Here is an 18084-nt window from a genome sequence, read left to right as displayed (position 1 = left end):
TGAAATTTCACTAGACATGTTAATCATTCGTTCATTACTGTGACACGTGGACAAAATAAGGTAGACATATTATACATCAATATTTTGGAAATTGCATCTTCTTTTCAAAAATGTTTAAATATATTGAAAATTAAAAACTTCATAGAAGAGTTTTTGCAAAAAAAAAGATAATTTTTTTTTTATTTTTTGTTGAAAATTTAAATTTTTAAACTGCTATAACTTTTTGGTTTATGAATATTTTTTAATTAAATTTTACAATTATATAGACATTTTGTCGGAATGCAAAAGTGAAAATTTGGATTTAGATTTGTTATTGAGAATCCCACAATTCCCAAAAAACTTTTCAAAAATCCCAAAATTGGTACTTTTTTCGAAAAAAAATGGCGAACAAATTTTAAGTTTGAATGCACATAACTCAGTAGATATTTTTTAACAATTCTTACTTAAGATTATTAATAAATTTGTTGTTAATTCAAAAAAAGATACTTCAAGAAAATCGGGAAAGAATTGGATCCGTTATTAGCAAAATGGCAGACCAAGGTAGGCAAAAAAAATAAAATTTTACTTTTCAAATGCGAATAACTCGTAAACTATAAGAGATAATATATGGCTAAAGCAATGTTTTTTGTAGATCTCGTCTAGTACATTCCATATATATAAAAATCTTTCAAATATTTCATGTGAAATATTTGATAAATAAACAAAAAACTAATGAAACAAGTAATGTTTTTTTGGGAAAATATTTTTTATTTTTAAATTTATAATTAGCTTAATTTAGTAAAATAATCAGAAACAGAGCAATCCATATCTAAAAGATAAAGCAAATCTTTAAAGTCATGACTATTTTCAAACGTCAAACTTCTGTAGCAAATCCAACGTTTCCTCATAGATGATAAGACTGGATCTGATGATAAAATTAGATTATTCAAAATGTCTTCATTTTGAGATTGTCGAGAACACTTTCTGGAGCTGAACTGCTGAACATACTTGAAGTCCCTATTTCTCGATTCTTGGAGTTCTTCTGTAAGTTCTCCTAAGGGCAAAATGTTATGTTCAATTATGATTTTTCCATGACATAATACTTTATGTACTGTTGGTGTCATTTCTTTCCAAGGGTACAACGATAATAGAAGTTTTGAAATTTCTGTGGAATACTCGCCAAATTTTGTTGCATTCACTTTGTGCTTACTATTTATTGTCATTAAAATAATATTGACTTTTTTCAGTAATTCCATATTAATTCCCGTTATATCTGAGGTTGTTTCAAAATCTTTGAAAAATCGTCTAGCTGTGTTTCCATCATTTGTGCTTCCATATCCTACGAGTGGTTTATCAATGGTTAATCCAATCTGCTTTTTGAATTCTTCTTTTCTCCAGTTCTTCATTTTTATTTACTGATTTATTGATATTTTCTGGTATGCTTCTATATTTAAATCATATGCCAGATGTAGAAAATGTTCAAGAAATCTTATACGGGCATGTAGAGGAGATATTTCGAATTTGAGCACTTCCTCGTTAATTGTTCTTTCCTTGGATATATTCGAAAATTCCGATTTTTTTCACCACATATGGAACAGTTCCAAGTAGATGATGTTCCTGTTATGGCGTTGCTGACTTTTCCATCGATCATCGTTAGTTTCATATTAAAAGAAACGTTGAAGGAATATTGAGCTATTTGGATTGTAACCGGTACCAAGTCTTTAATTTCAGATTCAATTAAGTTGATCAAATCTTGTGTCGTAATCTTTGTTTCTTTTGTATATTCGAAACATATTGGCCTACAAAAGGCTTTCGATCCAGGAGTTGAATTAATCCATATATCCTCAAAACTAGTTGATGGAGAATCACTGGCAGCAGACTTCCGAATTCTTAATGGAACCAATGATGACATAAATACACTTTTATACTCTGATGATGTTTGACTCGATGTAGTTTGCTTATATTCCGAAAGTGATGATAAGCCATCACATCCCCACTTACAGATTAGTTGCAGATCATAAGTATTTATTTTGTTTAGCTGTTCTGTAGAAAAGTCGCAAGCAATCCTTAATGCTGTATTTTCGAGTAGAGTGGAGAGTCCAATTCTAGCTTTCCGATCAGTAACTTCAATAGGTGATGGTATAATACTCTTTTTATTTTCCTGAATTGAGCCATATGATGGTAACACTTCAACTCCTTTTCCCAACAATGCCTTTCTTAAAGTTATATAATTATCACGGCTTAGTCCCAGCTGCAACATAAGCGCAATAGCCTCTTCTTCGGTAAAAGCAGTATTAGATGATGGTGTAGGTATGCTCTTAAAAATTCGTTTTAATCGTCTAGGCGATGCATTCGGAAGAATATCAGCGATTTTAACAGCTTCCAAAGGCTGTTTTTCTTGCTTTAACATAGCTTTAAATGTATCCGAAACTTCCTCAGTAGACAGGGTTGATAGTGAATCCGATAACCGCTTTTTCTTGGATTTTGGGCACAATTCCATGTATTCCTTACGGGGAGCACCAAAGGCAGACGTGGACACATAAAATTCTATATTTTCACCCAACCAATCACAATATTTGGATTAAAATTTCGTACCAGAAAATTTTACGGTTTTCCATTTTATGTCAAAGGATTTAACAAACTTTTCGATTTTACATAATTCCGTTTTATCCACTTTATTATTATGCGTACTTTCGATAAATTTCAATATGAGGTTGACTTTATCTTGAAATTGATCAGTGTTATGTTTAAGTAAAATGGAGGACAAAGTTTTTTTTTAATGTGATCGTCATCTTTAGCTAATTATAACTAATGTCAATTGTGGATTGAGTATGATTATATATTAATTATTCTTCATGAGTTTCATATAATAGGTTACCTGTAGTCAACGTTTATATAGGTGAAGGTATATTTGGAAATTTACCTGTTCTATTACCTGTAGTAAAAAAATAGTATTATGTATGAAATATGTTTTAGGGATATCCCAGGTATTTCATATTATACCTGGGATTCATTGTTAAAAAGAGTTGCAATCGCTTAATGTTTGTACTTATGTATTATATAAGTACCTAACATTGAAGTTGTTATGGAAGAAAATAACTTGGTGATGAAATTTCACTAGACATGTTAATCATTCGTTCATTACTGTGACACGTGGACAAAATAAGGTAGACATATTATACATCAATATTTTGGAAATTGCATCTTCTTTTCAAAAATGTTTAAATATATTGAAAATTAAAAACTTCATAGAAGAGTTTTTGCAAAAAAAAAGATAATTTTTTTTTTATTTTTTGTTGAAAATTTAAATTTTTAAACTGCTATAACTTTTTGGTTTATGAATATTTTTTAATTAAATTTTACAATTATATAGACATTTTGTCGGAATGCAAAAGTGAAAATTTGGATTTAGATTTGTTATTGAGAATCCCACAATTCCCAAAAAACTTTTCAAAAATCCCAAAATTGGTACTTTTTTCGAAAAAAAAATGGCGAACAAATTTTAAGTTTGAATGCACATAACTCAGTAGATATTTTTTAACAATTCTTACTTAAGATTATTAATAAATTTGTTGTTAATTCAAAAAAAGATACTTCAAGAAAATCGGGAAAGAATTGGATCCGTTATTAGCAAAATGGCAGACCAAGGTAGGCAAAAAAAATAAAATTCTACTTTTCAAATGCGAATAACTCGTAAACTATAAGAGATAATATATGGCTAAAGCAATGTTTTTTGTAGATCTCGTCTAGTACATTCCATATATATAAAAATCTTTCAAATCGAATCGCAAACAAAAATTTGGCATCATTTTTAATTTTTGATATACCCGAGGTGCCCCACTTTGGGGCATTGTGGCTCATCCCCCCCTTGGTTGTTTAAGCCCAAATTCAAAACTTAAACTTATCGACACCTTTTTGACAAAAAATCAACAAATCGTATGTTTGAATGTGCATGCTTTGCGTATTTTGTTTTCTTTTGTGTTTTGTTTCTTTTGGCGTTGTTGTTTTTTATACAATTAAACGTATGTTTGGATGTGTGTTGGTTTCATTGCCTTGCGTATTTTGTTTTTGTTTTTTCTTTTGGTGTTCTCTTTCGTTTGGCGTTGTTGTTTTTTGTGTTCTTGATAAATTTAGGATGCTGTAAGCTGAAAGCAGTGATGTTATATACTTTTTTAAGAAGTCTTTACGTAGCCCGAAAAAAATCCCTATTTTTCCCTACGCGCTCAAAAGATTGTCTCTACAAAAATCCCTACAACTTTTAAATGATAATTCGTATATCAATGCAAATAATACCCTTTGTGTTTGATGTATTTTATATATATATGGGGGATTTAACGTCAAGTGAACCAACTTTTGAAACCAAGGTTAGTCCTATAGGATAGTAGTTTAGACACAATTTTTCAACAATATCGGTCAAGAACTCTCTGAAAATTTGACATTTTGGCCATACAGGTGTTATTTATCATCCCTGTAACTAATTACCTATTGTTCATAGCAAAATTTGTCCTAAATAATTTAGAACTATTTCTTCAATCTTTCGAAAAAAAATTAAAAAAAAAATATTTTTGATTTTTTTTTTTGCAAAATCAAAAATTTTTTTGAATTTTTTTCTCAAAAGAAAGCCTTGGTATTTTCCTCGAATAGCTTTTTGGTCGCTTAGTGGGATGCGAGTTGGATATCTATCAAAATAAATGTTTTGTAACTCAAAACATACAAACGTACATACAGTGAGCCTCAAAAGTGATTAAACACCAAAAATTATTTGATTTTTTTTAAGATAATGAAAATCCTAAAATCTATCCATCGATTAAATTTTAAAAGTTTCGGTTTGATGCAGATTGAGTTGAATAATAGATTCAGTCCTGAAAAAAGAAGATTTAAGTCGGAATATAATGATTTTTATGATCTTAAAAAATCAAAAAATTCACTGGTCTTTTTGTTTTTGGTACTTTTGGGTTTCCTCAAAGCGTGTCGAGGAGTCTGAAGAATACGAAGAGTTCATTCTGCTGAATATATGTATTATATTATATACATATAAATATAAAAAAACAATATTTTACAAATCTACTATAAAATCAAAGCTGAAATGGCGGCAAGCGATCATTCAAAGACATTTGATATTTTGTAATATTGCCGAATCAAGAATTTTATTAGTATGTAGTCACAGATAACAAAAGGGATGCGAAATTAATATATTTTCCCACATTATTGAAAAGTCCCTACATTTTAATGATTTCAACAAATCTGTCATTTTTCCCTACGGCCATTTTTTTTTAGCAGAAAATCCCTACGAATAGGGATTTTTCCCTACGTATAACATCACTGGCTGAAAGTGGGCAATGTACATACATACCTATATACTAATTATAAAAAATAATAATGCATCCACAACAAAGGTGAAGGGTATATAAGATTCGGCATAGCCGAATATAGCATTCTTACTTGTTTAACCTAGTTTTAGTTCTTAGTATATAGAAATTGATTCAAAAAGGTTTTTTAAATTTTTTCCTCCAAAACAATTAACACATAAACTTATTATCAATATTACAACAAAACAAAATGTTTAAGTAGAAAAGGAATATATTTATTGCTAACCTCTTTAAGTAATAAGATAAAGTGTAAACAAATAAATATTAAAAATAAACACATAATAAATAAATAAAAAAATTATAATAGAGTTTATTGAAATCTACAGAAGTTTAAATATATTATGATAAAATTCCTACCACTTGGTGAACTTATTCTTTTTTTTTGTAAATTTGTTTAATGATTTAAGTCAGAGCTTAATTACCGTTATCATTTAAATGTCGTTACCGATATAACAGCAAATATAGTTAATACAAAAAACACTTCACCGAAAACGAATAATTTTTACATGCATTTTTAAATGACCTATTATACTTCGATTAAAATATCATAACCACAAATATATTACAGACAAAACAAGAAAAATTATAGGGATTAAATCCAAAAATTAATACCTATATGTATGCGATAAAAATACATTTCGGCACAATTTTAGATTAAATTCAGCAAAAACTTATACCCTCCCCACTATAGTAGTGTAGGGTATAATAAATTAGTGGAAAACAGGAATACAAAATAGATTTTTTTTTTTTTGGGTTTTGTGTGTACTTTGGCTAAGCAAGTATGTGTGCTTATATGCCAGTGCTGTTTTGTCAATACTTGACATTATACATACTTAATGACAGGAAAAATAAACATAGTTGTATTTATTTGAGTCTGACGGTTTAGAATAGTATACAGCAGCAAAATTTAGATTTATAACTATTGCGTGTAAAACCAAAATTAGATTCGCCTGAGGATAATTCCAAAAGTGTAGAATACAGCTGGTATTGTGTGAAGAGTATTTAATGTGATTACAATTCAATATCACATATGTTTATAAAGCTTAAAAGCTCTTTGTATAGAGTGAGTTTCTTGGTTTTCAGCAAATCCATTAGACTATTGTAGTTACTGAAGAAGGCAAACCCTTGCCTTTGATAATTGAATTTGGTGCAATGAAAAATTGCATGATTATCATCGTCAATTACATTACAAATTTCGCATAGATCTGAAGCTATTGATCCAATCATTTTGAGGTATGGCTTGTTGAATGTATGACCAGTTAAAAGTCTGTTGATAATTTTAATTTGAGATGGCGAAAGATTACTATTACTGAACCAGTGAGATTTCGGCAATTCTGGGAACAGTTCATGGAAGCACCTTCCAGATTGTTGAGTTTTATATTCCATGTCCCATTGATTCCAAAGGAGTTTATAAATTTCCGCATAAGCATCCTTTAGGGAGAGCTGATGTCTTATAATGCAGCCAACGGAGGCGGCATGCTTAGCAAAGTAATCCGCCAGTTCGTTGGGAGGTATATCGACATGTGCTGGTGTCCAGATGAATAGAATGGAATTTAGATTAGAATTTTCAATCTTTTTTATGATTTTTGAAACAAGAAAATTGAAGGAAGTGTTGTGTCTGAGTAATAGGCACGCATTTTTGCTGTCAGTAAAAATTGCTGATTGGGAATAGCCATCTTCTATGATGATATCGATCGCCTTGTCAATTGCGTAGAGTTCTCCAGTTAAAGAGGAAACTTTGTTGGGAATTCTAAACATAAAGTTGTGGTTGCAGGAAATGTTACACACTGCGCAGCCAGTGATGTCAGGCATCACAGAGGCATCAGTGGCAAAAATTGCGTATACTTCGCTTTTAAGATGATGTATTTTTTCACAGAAAAACGATCTTATGACCTCAATAGGGGTGTTGTTTTTTTATGAAGGAAAGTTGTTTAGGGATATGTAGATCTTTGCAGACACCATGGGTGTAATGTCCGTACAGGTGTTTTCGAAGATATTCTTGAAGAGTAGATAAGTGTGTGAGAGATAAGGCATAAATGATGTGCGTAGGCGTTGATGGATTAAGACCCAGACTCCTGCGAAGCATGTTATTTTGGAAGCGTCATTATTTTTTTATTTATATACCTGGGAGCATGAGCCGTCGAGGATCTTGCATATTCAGTCTTCGAAAAGACAAGGGACTTGGAGAGATTTATCGCAATGTTTGGCATCAGACCACCTTTAAAGGAAGTAACCATTTTGATAGCATTACAAGCAGCTTTGGAATTTTTCGACAACAGAATCGTAATGTTCCTTGAGCGATAAACTATTTCTAATATATCTGCCCAAAAATTTGAAACAGTTGACATTCATTATTGGATTGTTGTTAAAGAAAACTGAAACATAAAATCAAAAAATAGATTTTTGAATACATTAATTACAATTGTTTATTAAATGCAATGAAATTTTTGTTTTAAATAAATTAAAAAAGAATTGAAATATTTTATTTTTTTAACACAAAGAACCTCCGATGAAGTATTACATGTTGTGGGAAATATATTGGAAGCTTTACAACGAGGACGTTTATCGCTAATAATACCTAAAAAGAAACCGATCGACGAGTTAATAAAGGGACGTAATATGGTAAGTACTACTGATAGTCATATTTTTAATAATATGTAGTTATTGAATTTTATTTTACCTTTTTATTAAACTTTAAAACTATATTTATTTAAGCTTAAGGTATTTTTTTATAAAAATCTCTACATTTTCAATATTTCACATTAAAAAGTATGAATCATGGCAAGTTAACAACACTCTCCTTGTTAATATACCTTGATATGAACCAACAAGTAAGAGAGCTATATTCGGCTGTGCCGAATCTTAAATACCCTTCACCAAATTATACTTTAAAATAAAAATTTTAAATATTTTTAGGTAAACACAAATTCAATTTTATTTTTCCAATTTTTTCGAATTTTTTTTTCCAAATTGTTTTTTAATTTTTTTTTAAATTTAGTGAAAAAAAAATAGGGTTAAAAAATTCTTTGAAATATCTATCATTAGATATCCATAATACAGATATAGTCATAATCTTGTGTAGAACAACATTTTCTGTAGAAAATCTTGAGTATAACAATATTTTCTGTAGAAAATCTTGTGTAGAACAACATTTTCTATAGAAAATCTTTTGCAGAACAATATTTTCTGTAGAAAATCTATTGCAGAACAATATTTTCTGTAGAAAATCTTGTGTAGAACAACATTTTCTATAGAAAATCTTTTGCAGAACAACATTTTCTATAGAAAATCTTGTGTAGAACAACATTTTCTATAGAAAATCTTGTGTAGAACAACAATTTCTATAGAAAATCATGTGCAGAACAACATTTTCTATAGAAAATCTTGTGCAGAACAACATTTTCTATAGAAAATCTTGTGCAGAACAACATTTTCTATAGAAAATCTTGTGCAGAACAACATTTTCTATAGAAAATCTTGTGCAGAACAACATTTTCTATAGAAAATCTTGTGCAGAACAACATTTTCTATAGAAAATCTTGTGCAGAACAACATTTTCTATAGAAAATCTTGTGCAGAACAACATTTTCTATAGAAAATCTTGTGCAGAACAACATTTTCTATAGAAAATCTTGTGCAGAACAACATTTTCTATAGAAAATCTTGTGCAGAAAAACATTTTCTATAGAAAATCTTGTGCAGAACAACATTTTCTATAGAAAATCTTGTGCAGAACAACATTTTCTATAGAAAATCTTGTGCAGAACAACATTTTCTATAGAAAATCTTGTGCAGAACAACATTTTCTATAGAAAATCTTGTGCAGAACAACATTTTCTATAGAAAATCTTGTGCAGAACAACATTTTCTATAGAAAATCTTGTGCAGAACAACATTTTCTATAGAAAATCTTGTGCAGAACAACATTTTCTATAGAAAATCTTGTGCAGAACAACATTTTCTATAGAAAATCTTGTGCAGAACAACATTTTCTATAGAAAATCTTGTGCAGAACAACATTTTCTATAGAAAATCTTGTGCAGAACAACATTTTCTATAGAAAATCTTGTGCAGAACAACAGTTTCTATAGAAAATCTTGTGCAGAACAACATTTTCTATAGAAAATCTTGTGCAGAACAACATTTTCTATAGAAAATCTTGTGCAGAACAACATTTTCTATAGAAAATCTTGTGCAGAACAACATTTTCTATAGAAAATCTTGTGCAGAACAACATTTTCTATAGAAAATCTTGTGCAGAACAACATTTTCTATAGAAAATCTTGTGCAGAACAACATTTTCTATAGAAAATCTTGTGCAGAACAACATTTTCTATAGAAAATCTTGTGTAGAACAACATTTTCTATAGAAAATCTTGTGTAGAACAACATTTTCTATAGAAAATCTTGTGTAGAACAACATTTTCTATAGAAAATCTTGTGTAGAACAACATTTTCTATAGAAAATCTTGTGTAGAACAACATTTTCTATAGAAAATCTTGTGTAGAACAACATTTTCTATAGAAAATCTTGTGTAGAACAACATTTTCTATAGAAAATCTTGTGTAGAACAACATTTTCTATAGAAAATCTTGTGTAGAACAACATTTTCTATAGAAAATCTTGTGTAGATCAACATTTTCTATAGAAAATCTTGTGTAGATCAACATTTTCTATAGAAAATCTTGTGTAGAACAACATTTTCTATAGAAAATCTTGTGTAGAACAACATTTTCTATAGAAAATCTTGTGTAGAACAACATTTTCTATAGAAAATCTTGTGTAGAACAACATTTTCTATAGAAAATCTTGTGTAGAACAACATTTTCTATAGAAAATCTTGTGTAGAACAACATTTTCTATAGAAAATCTTGTGTAGAACAACATTTTCTATAGAAAATCTTGTGTAGAACAACATTTTCTATAGAAAATCTTGTGTAGAACAACATTTTCTATAGAAAATCTTGTGTAGAACAATATTTTCTATAGAAAATCTTGTGTAGAACAATATTTTCTATAGAAAATATTTTCTGTAGAAAATCTTGAGTATAACAATATTTTCTATAGAAAATCTTGTGTATGACGATATTTTCTATAGAAAATCTTGTGTAGAACAATGTTTTCTATAGAAAATCTTGTGTAGAACAATATTTTCTATAGAAAATCTTGTGTAGAACAATATTTTTTATAGAAAATCTTGTGTAGAACAATATTTTCTATAGAAAATCTTGTGTATAACAATATTTTCTATAGAAAATATTTTCTGTAAAAAATCTTGAGTATAACAATATTTTCTATAGAAAATCTTGTGTATGACGATATTTTCTATAGAAAATCTTGTATAGAACAATATTTTCTATAGAAAATCTTGTGTAGAACAATATTTTCTATAAAAAATCTTGTGTAGAACAATATTTTCTTTAGAAAATCTTGTGTAGAACAATATTTTATATAAACAATCTTGTGTATAACAATATTTGCTTTAGAACATCTTAAGTATAACTATATTTTCTGTTGAAAATCTTGAGTGTAACATTTTTCTATAGAAAATAAAATAATTTTCTATAGAAAATCTTGTCTATAACTATATTTTTTGGACATGTTGTGTATAACAGTATTTTCTATAGAAAATCGTATGAAAAACAGCATTTTCTTTAAAAATCTTGTCTATTATAACAGCATTTTCTATAGAAAATCTCGTATTCAACAGCACTTTCTATAGACAATTTTATGATAACAGACGACTGTTTACAACATAAAGCTACTGTAATATGAAAATATTAAAATTTTAAGTACTCTGGTGATGAAGAAAGTAATTTTTTAATACTATTTTAATACGGAACAAAAATATAATTTTCCATCGCTGGATATAAGATTAAAAGTAAATCTTAAAATAGGAGAACACATATGGAACCGTAACAGCAAATCCAATATAGAATCGTTTCTATATTGAAATTTCATAAAATTTTATAGAAATTGCAAACGGAATGACAAACTTACATATATTTATGTATGTATATAGCCTTGCCACTTATGGTTAAAGGTATTAAAAGAATTAAACACAACAATCGAACAAAAAGCTTTTTCTGAAATGTTTGTTACAAAGTAAATTAATAAAGTAGCGACAGTACTACAACAAATACAACATTTACAAAAACCACAAGCAATTTTGTTTTTGGTTTAAGGTCTGAGCTGTCAAAGTTGCCTGTTGTTGTTTTTGCTTTTGGGCTTGTTGTATTTTTCGCCACAACAACCACAAGTGAATTGACAGTTCAGACCAAAGTAAAAAAAATAGTCAGCTGTTCTACTGAGTCTACTTTATTAATTTACTTTGGTTTGTTATTTACTTTCATGTTTAAAAACGGCTAAAAAATAGAACAACAATATGGGAGCGAATTGTTTAGACAAGTGAACTGTCAATTCACTTGTGATTGTTGTGGCGAAAAATACAACAAACCCAAAAGCAAAAACAACAACAGGCAACTTTGACAGTTCGACTATCTTTTAACAAAACAAAGTACCTGTTGTTTTTGCACATTTGGTTGCGTTGCTCAATTATTTGTTGACAATAGCAACAAACAACAACAAAAATGAAATAAGCGCAAACGCAACGTGCTCAAACAACGTGGTTGTTGTTTTTGTACAATATGTGTTCTGTGCAGTGTTGCCATATGTCAAGTTTTCCCTTTTTAGCAAGGTTTTTGAGACGCAAAAAGTTTTATTTTTAAAAAACAAAGTTTTTTTGGAAAATTGATATCAATAAGTTGAACCGATGATTTCAAAATGATAGTCCCCAAATTCATTCACTAAATGGGGAGATTAATTTGAATATATTGAAAGTGTCTCCAGCACTAAATTCACATAAATTATCTCAGTTCGATTACATATATGTACGAATTGGATTTTGTAATTTTAGTATGTACTTAGAAATAAAAAGTTTTCCTCAAAAAATATATAGCAACACTGGTTCTGTGTACGCGTGAGAGAGCTGCTCTTTTGAGAACACATTATAAAAAGCTCTCTCTCAAGGCGAATTTATATACCAGGTGGTGTTGACAATGTTGTTTGCATGTTTGAGCTGTCAATTATCCTGTGATTGTTGCGGCGAATGCTACAACAAACGTAAAAGTAACAAAAACAACAGGCAAACTTTGACAGCTAAACCACATAAACAAAAACAAATTGCAAGTGGTTTTTTTAAATGTTGTACTTGTTGTAGAATCGACACCACCTGGTATATAAATTCGCATTGCTGAAGATTGACAAAAAAAACACATACATACATATATACAAATAAAGATTTGTTTGTTATTATACATATATTTGCATGACGTCATTACAATAACAAATTACATTGTGTTTTGGTTTTTTTGGTTATATCTCAGCCCAGGTCCAACTTACTATGGTCTTATATACGTCGATGCAAAGGTCTATGAAATATCTATCATTAGATATCCATATTGTCTATATTAATAACTTGGTAATCCAGATATAGGTCAAAAATAGGTAAAAAATCGAGGTTGTCCTGGTTTTTTCCTTATATCTCAGCCATTTGTGGACCGATTTTCTCGATTTTAAATAGCAACCGAGCCGGAAGAATTCCGGAGATATTGATATATGAATCATGTATGTATGTTATTTGGGGGCTTCGGAAAGTTGATTTCAACACACAGACGGACAGACGGACATGGCTATATCGATTCCGCTATCTATAACGATCCAGAATATATATACTTTATGGGGTCGCAAATGAAAAATGTGGAAATTACAAACGGAATGACAAACTTATATATACCCTTGCCACTCATGGTGAAGGGTATAAAAATATACATAAATTTTAATATTAGACATGATATGTATATTATATTTTATATATAAACAAAATGTATTTCGAGGTCATTCATACAAAACTGATTACCAGGGAAACCAAAATATGCAAATGCATGTTTTTTCTGGTGAGTCTAATGAGCACATGGATAAGATATTTATTTCAGAAATATTTAAGAATTTTGGCATCGATTTGTTAGTGCATATTTTTGCATATTTTACCCTTAAATGCATATTTTTGCATATATTTGTTTTAAGAGCATATTTATGTCATATTTTTGCGTTTTTAGAGCATATTTTACTGTTTAATAGCAGATTATGACTTTATTAAAAACAAATTTTGTCTTACTTATTTTTCGCTGTTCTGTTACAGGTTTTTACTTCCTTTGTTTAAAATTCAAAATTGAAAAATAGATGGCTTTTTTTTAATATAAAATAAGCACTATTTTCATAATAGCGCCATCTAAATATCAAATTTTAGTTCTAATTCAAACTTAACCGTTCTAAGTGTTAAAGAAATATTGTCTTTTAAATTTCCTCCTGTAACATCAGTTGATGTCGAAAGAACATTTTCTATGTATAAAAATGTTTTCAGATCCAATAGACAGCGATTTTTATTTGAAAATTTAAGTCAATATTTTGTAATTTATTGCAATAGTAACCTTAATTGAAGATGTGACTATATTTATATAAAATATCATCAAAAAATACCTTTCGAGGCCTTTTCATAGCTTAAGTTCCTATTGTTATACCCTACACCACCATAGTGGGGAGGGTATTATGTATTTGTGCAGATGTTTGTAACGCCCAAAAATATTAGTCTAACACCCACCTTAAAGTATACCGAGCGACTTAGAATCACTTTCTGAGACGATTAAAAGTTTTATATGTACAAAATTCATGTCACCAAATTTTGTTACGATCGGTCCATAATTAGTCATAGCTCCCATATAGACCCGCTTCCGAAAATCACTTTAACATGCTTAAATCTCTTAAAATGTTGGTATATACACAAAATTCAACATAAATAACTTACATATAGACATAAATCACACGACCTAATTTCATGGTGATCGGTCCATAATTGGTCATAGCTCCCATATAAGGCCCACTTCCGAAAATCACTCACCAATATAAATTATTGATATTTTAAAAGAAAAATATTTTTACTCATTTACTTGATGTATGTTTTATTATATTTTTTGTTAGACTTGTTTTAGTTCATGTTAATTTTGTTTATTTTTTAAATAAAAGTATATTTTTTGGTTAAAAATTATGTAAAAGTTTGTTTTTTTAAGAGCATATTTTTTAAATTTTAAGAGCAAATTTTAAAGTTTTTACTGCATATTTAAAGCGCTTAAAACACTTTTTTTAGAGCATATTTCCGTCCGGTTTCCCTGCTAATTACCAATCCAACACTAGCTCAGATATCTTAATATTATACAAAAAATTCTAATTTTTTAAGGTGTTCTTATCATTACTTAAGTGTTAACCAGATGGTTCGTTTGACAGCTATATTTTTGACCATTCAATTCAATTACAGTAGTTTCACTTTGAATGGAATTTTTCACAACTTCTCACGGAAAACGTGATAATTTTCAAGCAACTGGAAAATATATAACGAACGTTACGTAACGTGCGTAACAAAATGTTCTCAGCTTTTTATAAAAACGGCAAATGTTTGTTCATGCAAATAAGTTATATTAGAATTCTCTTTCATTCATCTTTCTTTTAGGAATAAGTTTTTGTTCGCTAAAATTACGGAAAAACCCTTCAACTTTTAATGTTACTTCCAATTTTTGTAACGTGCGTAACAAAACATTGCGATCAATTATTTCGCAAGAAATGGCAATTAAAAGGTAATGTCTTATGCCATTTGCAATTGCACTTAAATCTCACTATAGCGTATAGTATACGTTGGAGGTATCTTATTTGAAAAACCAAAAAAATTTCATATTTAAATATGAAAACGTGTACGAATGAAACGTTCGTCACGCAGGATTTGCCCATATGTATCAGTATTAAGAATAACTACAATCATCGTTATATGTTAGAAATGTTACAAATAATTAATGTACCAACATCACAGAGAATTAATTTTAAAGTAGATACTGAAAATGTAGCTCATATTAAGTAGCAGATATTTAGTACATACAAAATAACACAACTTATTATAAATACAGGGTCGATTCACAAGGTCTCATTGCACACATACATGTTTAACATTGTTGGTCGATTTACAAGGTCTCCTATCGTGTTATATTGTCAAAATGTCCTAAAATTTCACGACTCGGCGGATCGGCTTAACCGACTCTTAGGTTTTCGGCGTAGGTTCCTGCTGGTTGGTTACTACGATAACACAGTAAACATATCATACAGAGTAGTATTATTTTAGGACATTTTTTGCTTGAAAGGCAATAACAACGTTTTCAAACCATTGTGAAATATTTGGACATTGTGACAATATGACATGATAGGAGACCTTGTAAATCGACCAACAATGTTAAAAATGTATGTGTGCAATGTTATATTCTTCAGGCTTCGTTTAAAAATGCTGCACAATCACGTAGCGAAATATTGAATTAAAAATATAAGATTTTTAAAAGACCTTAAGCTAAAATAAATATAATTTTAAATATTTTGTATAATTTCATTTTATAATTTAATCATTGCCTTGATTTTTAGAAATCTCTGTCTCCAAATTTATCAGAAGATTTGGCTGTTAGTTTTTATTTACAATCACACAAATTGATTATAGCCGTTTATCAATTGACCAATATACAGGGTGTTATGAGATTTGATACTTGTCAAGCGGAAGCTTCAGTAAATTGGCTAAACGAGGTGTTGATAATGTTAACAGCCGGTCTGCAATTATGCCAGCAATTGAAAGATAAAGTAAGTTAAAAGTTAAAGTAATTAAAATTAAAATAATGTTAAATAAAGTTGACCTGAATAACTATGTACGTTTTAATTAATATTATTATACACATTGACTAATCCAATTCCATTTATTTTTCAGATCTCAGTTTTTTCGCTTTACAAAGATTTTAAAGTTGGCTCCCGCTCTTCATCGGCCTTATCTTATTGATCACATATGCGAGATAACTTTTTGGGATTTTCACGAAAAGGTCTTAGGTTGTATTCTTATTTATATAATATAAATGAAAACAAATTTTAAATCGGTATTTCCACTATCGAATATTGTTATAAATTGCATCAAATGCTTAACTATTTTATTTCCTATAACTATTAAATGATAATTTATACTCAAAGCTTCAGGTTTCCAATTTAAACGAAATGCCTTCTTAACTAAAAACCATTACAGTACTTAAAGTAAAAACAATCTAACACTTATATATGTATGTAGTATATACATATTTATGTACAATGTATGATTTAAAACAAAAAAAGACACCAAGCTGCCTTAAGCACAATTTATAAGATTTTTTTATTTGTTATAACTATTATTGTATTTTATTGAAAAACTACTGTTGTCATTGTAATGCTTTTTTTAAATTATAAAAAATTAAGTGTTTTTGTACAATTATAGAAAGCATATACAATTAATCAATATCAAAAGCAAAACCCTCAATGTTAAATAAAACTATTAGAATATCTGTTAAATGTTTAGACATTGTTGTGACATTTATACTCACAAATTTTGTAATTATTTAATATTCTTTTTTGTACTTAACATTTATTTTAGATAATCAATCCCCATAATTGCCATTACCATAGAGAATCATACATAGAGACGAGACACTCCGAGTTGTCAAACAAAAATACAACAAATCATATGTCTGATACAACAACAAAATACATTGACTAGCATGTATTTTGTTGTTGCAAGAGATAGGTTTTTGACAACAGACTTAGGTTTTTGACAATTACGTCTCGTCTCTATGTTACCCTATGGCCATTGCCATGAAGTTTTGTTATGTTTAATCGGCATGTTTGATTAAAATTCCGATTATTCAACACATAATTTGTATACAGTCAAAGTCTGTTGTAACGAACATGTAGGGATTCCAAATTCTGGTTCGCTATAAACGCAGTTTTTTTTTATATTCGTAACAAAATAATGATACAAAAGGAGAATATTAATATTTTCTATTTTTGGTAGGTTTTCAAATATTGCGGATTAAATAGATTGTGATATTATAAAAGCTTTTTGAATTATAGTTTTTTAAAAGTGTAATTTAGTTTTTCTTTAACGAAATTGTTTGGATATTACTGTTATTTATTTTTGGAAAATGTTTGTCACAATAAATACATAGTTCGTTTTTATAAAAGTGTTTGACTGTATATATAAATTATATATGGCCCTTTATTACAATTATTATTTTAATAAAAAATATATAAAATTGATTGCGTATTTCTTATGTTTAATAAATTATTCTAAATTTTAAAATATTTTTAATAAATGTAATGAACTATGATTCACATTTTGGTGGAAAAAAGGTAATCGTATTCGTTTTTTTTTTATAATAACAACTAATAGTAAATAATATTTTTTTATTAGAAATTCTTTATTTAGAACTTTACTTACATGATTTCGACGTTATGTAACTTCGTAAATGAAACTAATATATTATTCACAAACGTTTATTCTGATATACGGAATACAAAGTTGTATAAATGTTTTATGACTTTGGTTCCAATATTTTTTTAAAGTTTGACATGTTCTTTTACAGTAACTTGCAAAATAAAATATATTATATATTTTTAGTTTCAAAATAATACAATACATTTAAAATAAAAATAACATTTTTAAGTATCTTAATCGAACGAAATCTATTATGTATTTTTAGGGTATTTATAGGCGACAATACTGAGTATTAACACTTTCCAAATTTAAAATATTATTGAAATCAGTCGGTATTTCAAAAAATCGTTTCGAAAAAACAT

General features: G+C 28.6%; 1 protein-coding gene across 1 annotated transcript in view; it reads left to right on the top strand.

Annotated features, from left to right (window-relative positions):
* Positions 1-17641, top strand: part of LOC135963160 (protein rogdi-like) — a 71063-nt gene extending 53422 nt beyond the window's left edge. The window contains exons 7-9 of the mRNA XM_065514931.1: positions 7850-7970; positions 15862-16071; positions 16196-17641. Of these exons, the coding sequence (XP_065371003.1) occupies positions 7850-7970; positions 15862-16071; positions 16196-16264 (400 nt within the window). The 3' untranslated portion in view covers positions 16265-17641. The remainder of the gene's footprint in view (positions 1-7849; positions 7971-15861; positions 16072-16195) is intronic.
* Positions 17642-18084: the final 443 nt, after the last annotated feature.

The sequence above is a fragment of the Calliphora vicina genome, unplaced genomic scaffold (genome assembly GCF_958450345.1).
Source record: "Calliphora vicina unplaced genomic scaffold, idCalVici1.1 scaffold_18, whole genome shotgun sequence".
Classification (NCBI taxonomy): domain Eukaryota; kingdom Metazoa; phylum Arthropoda; class Insecta; order Diptera; family Calliphoridae; genus Calliphora; species Calliphora vicina.
This window is presented reverse-complemented; position numbering and strand designations above follow the sequence as displayed.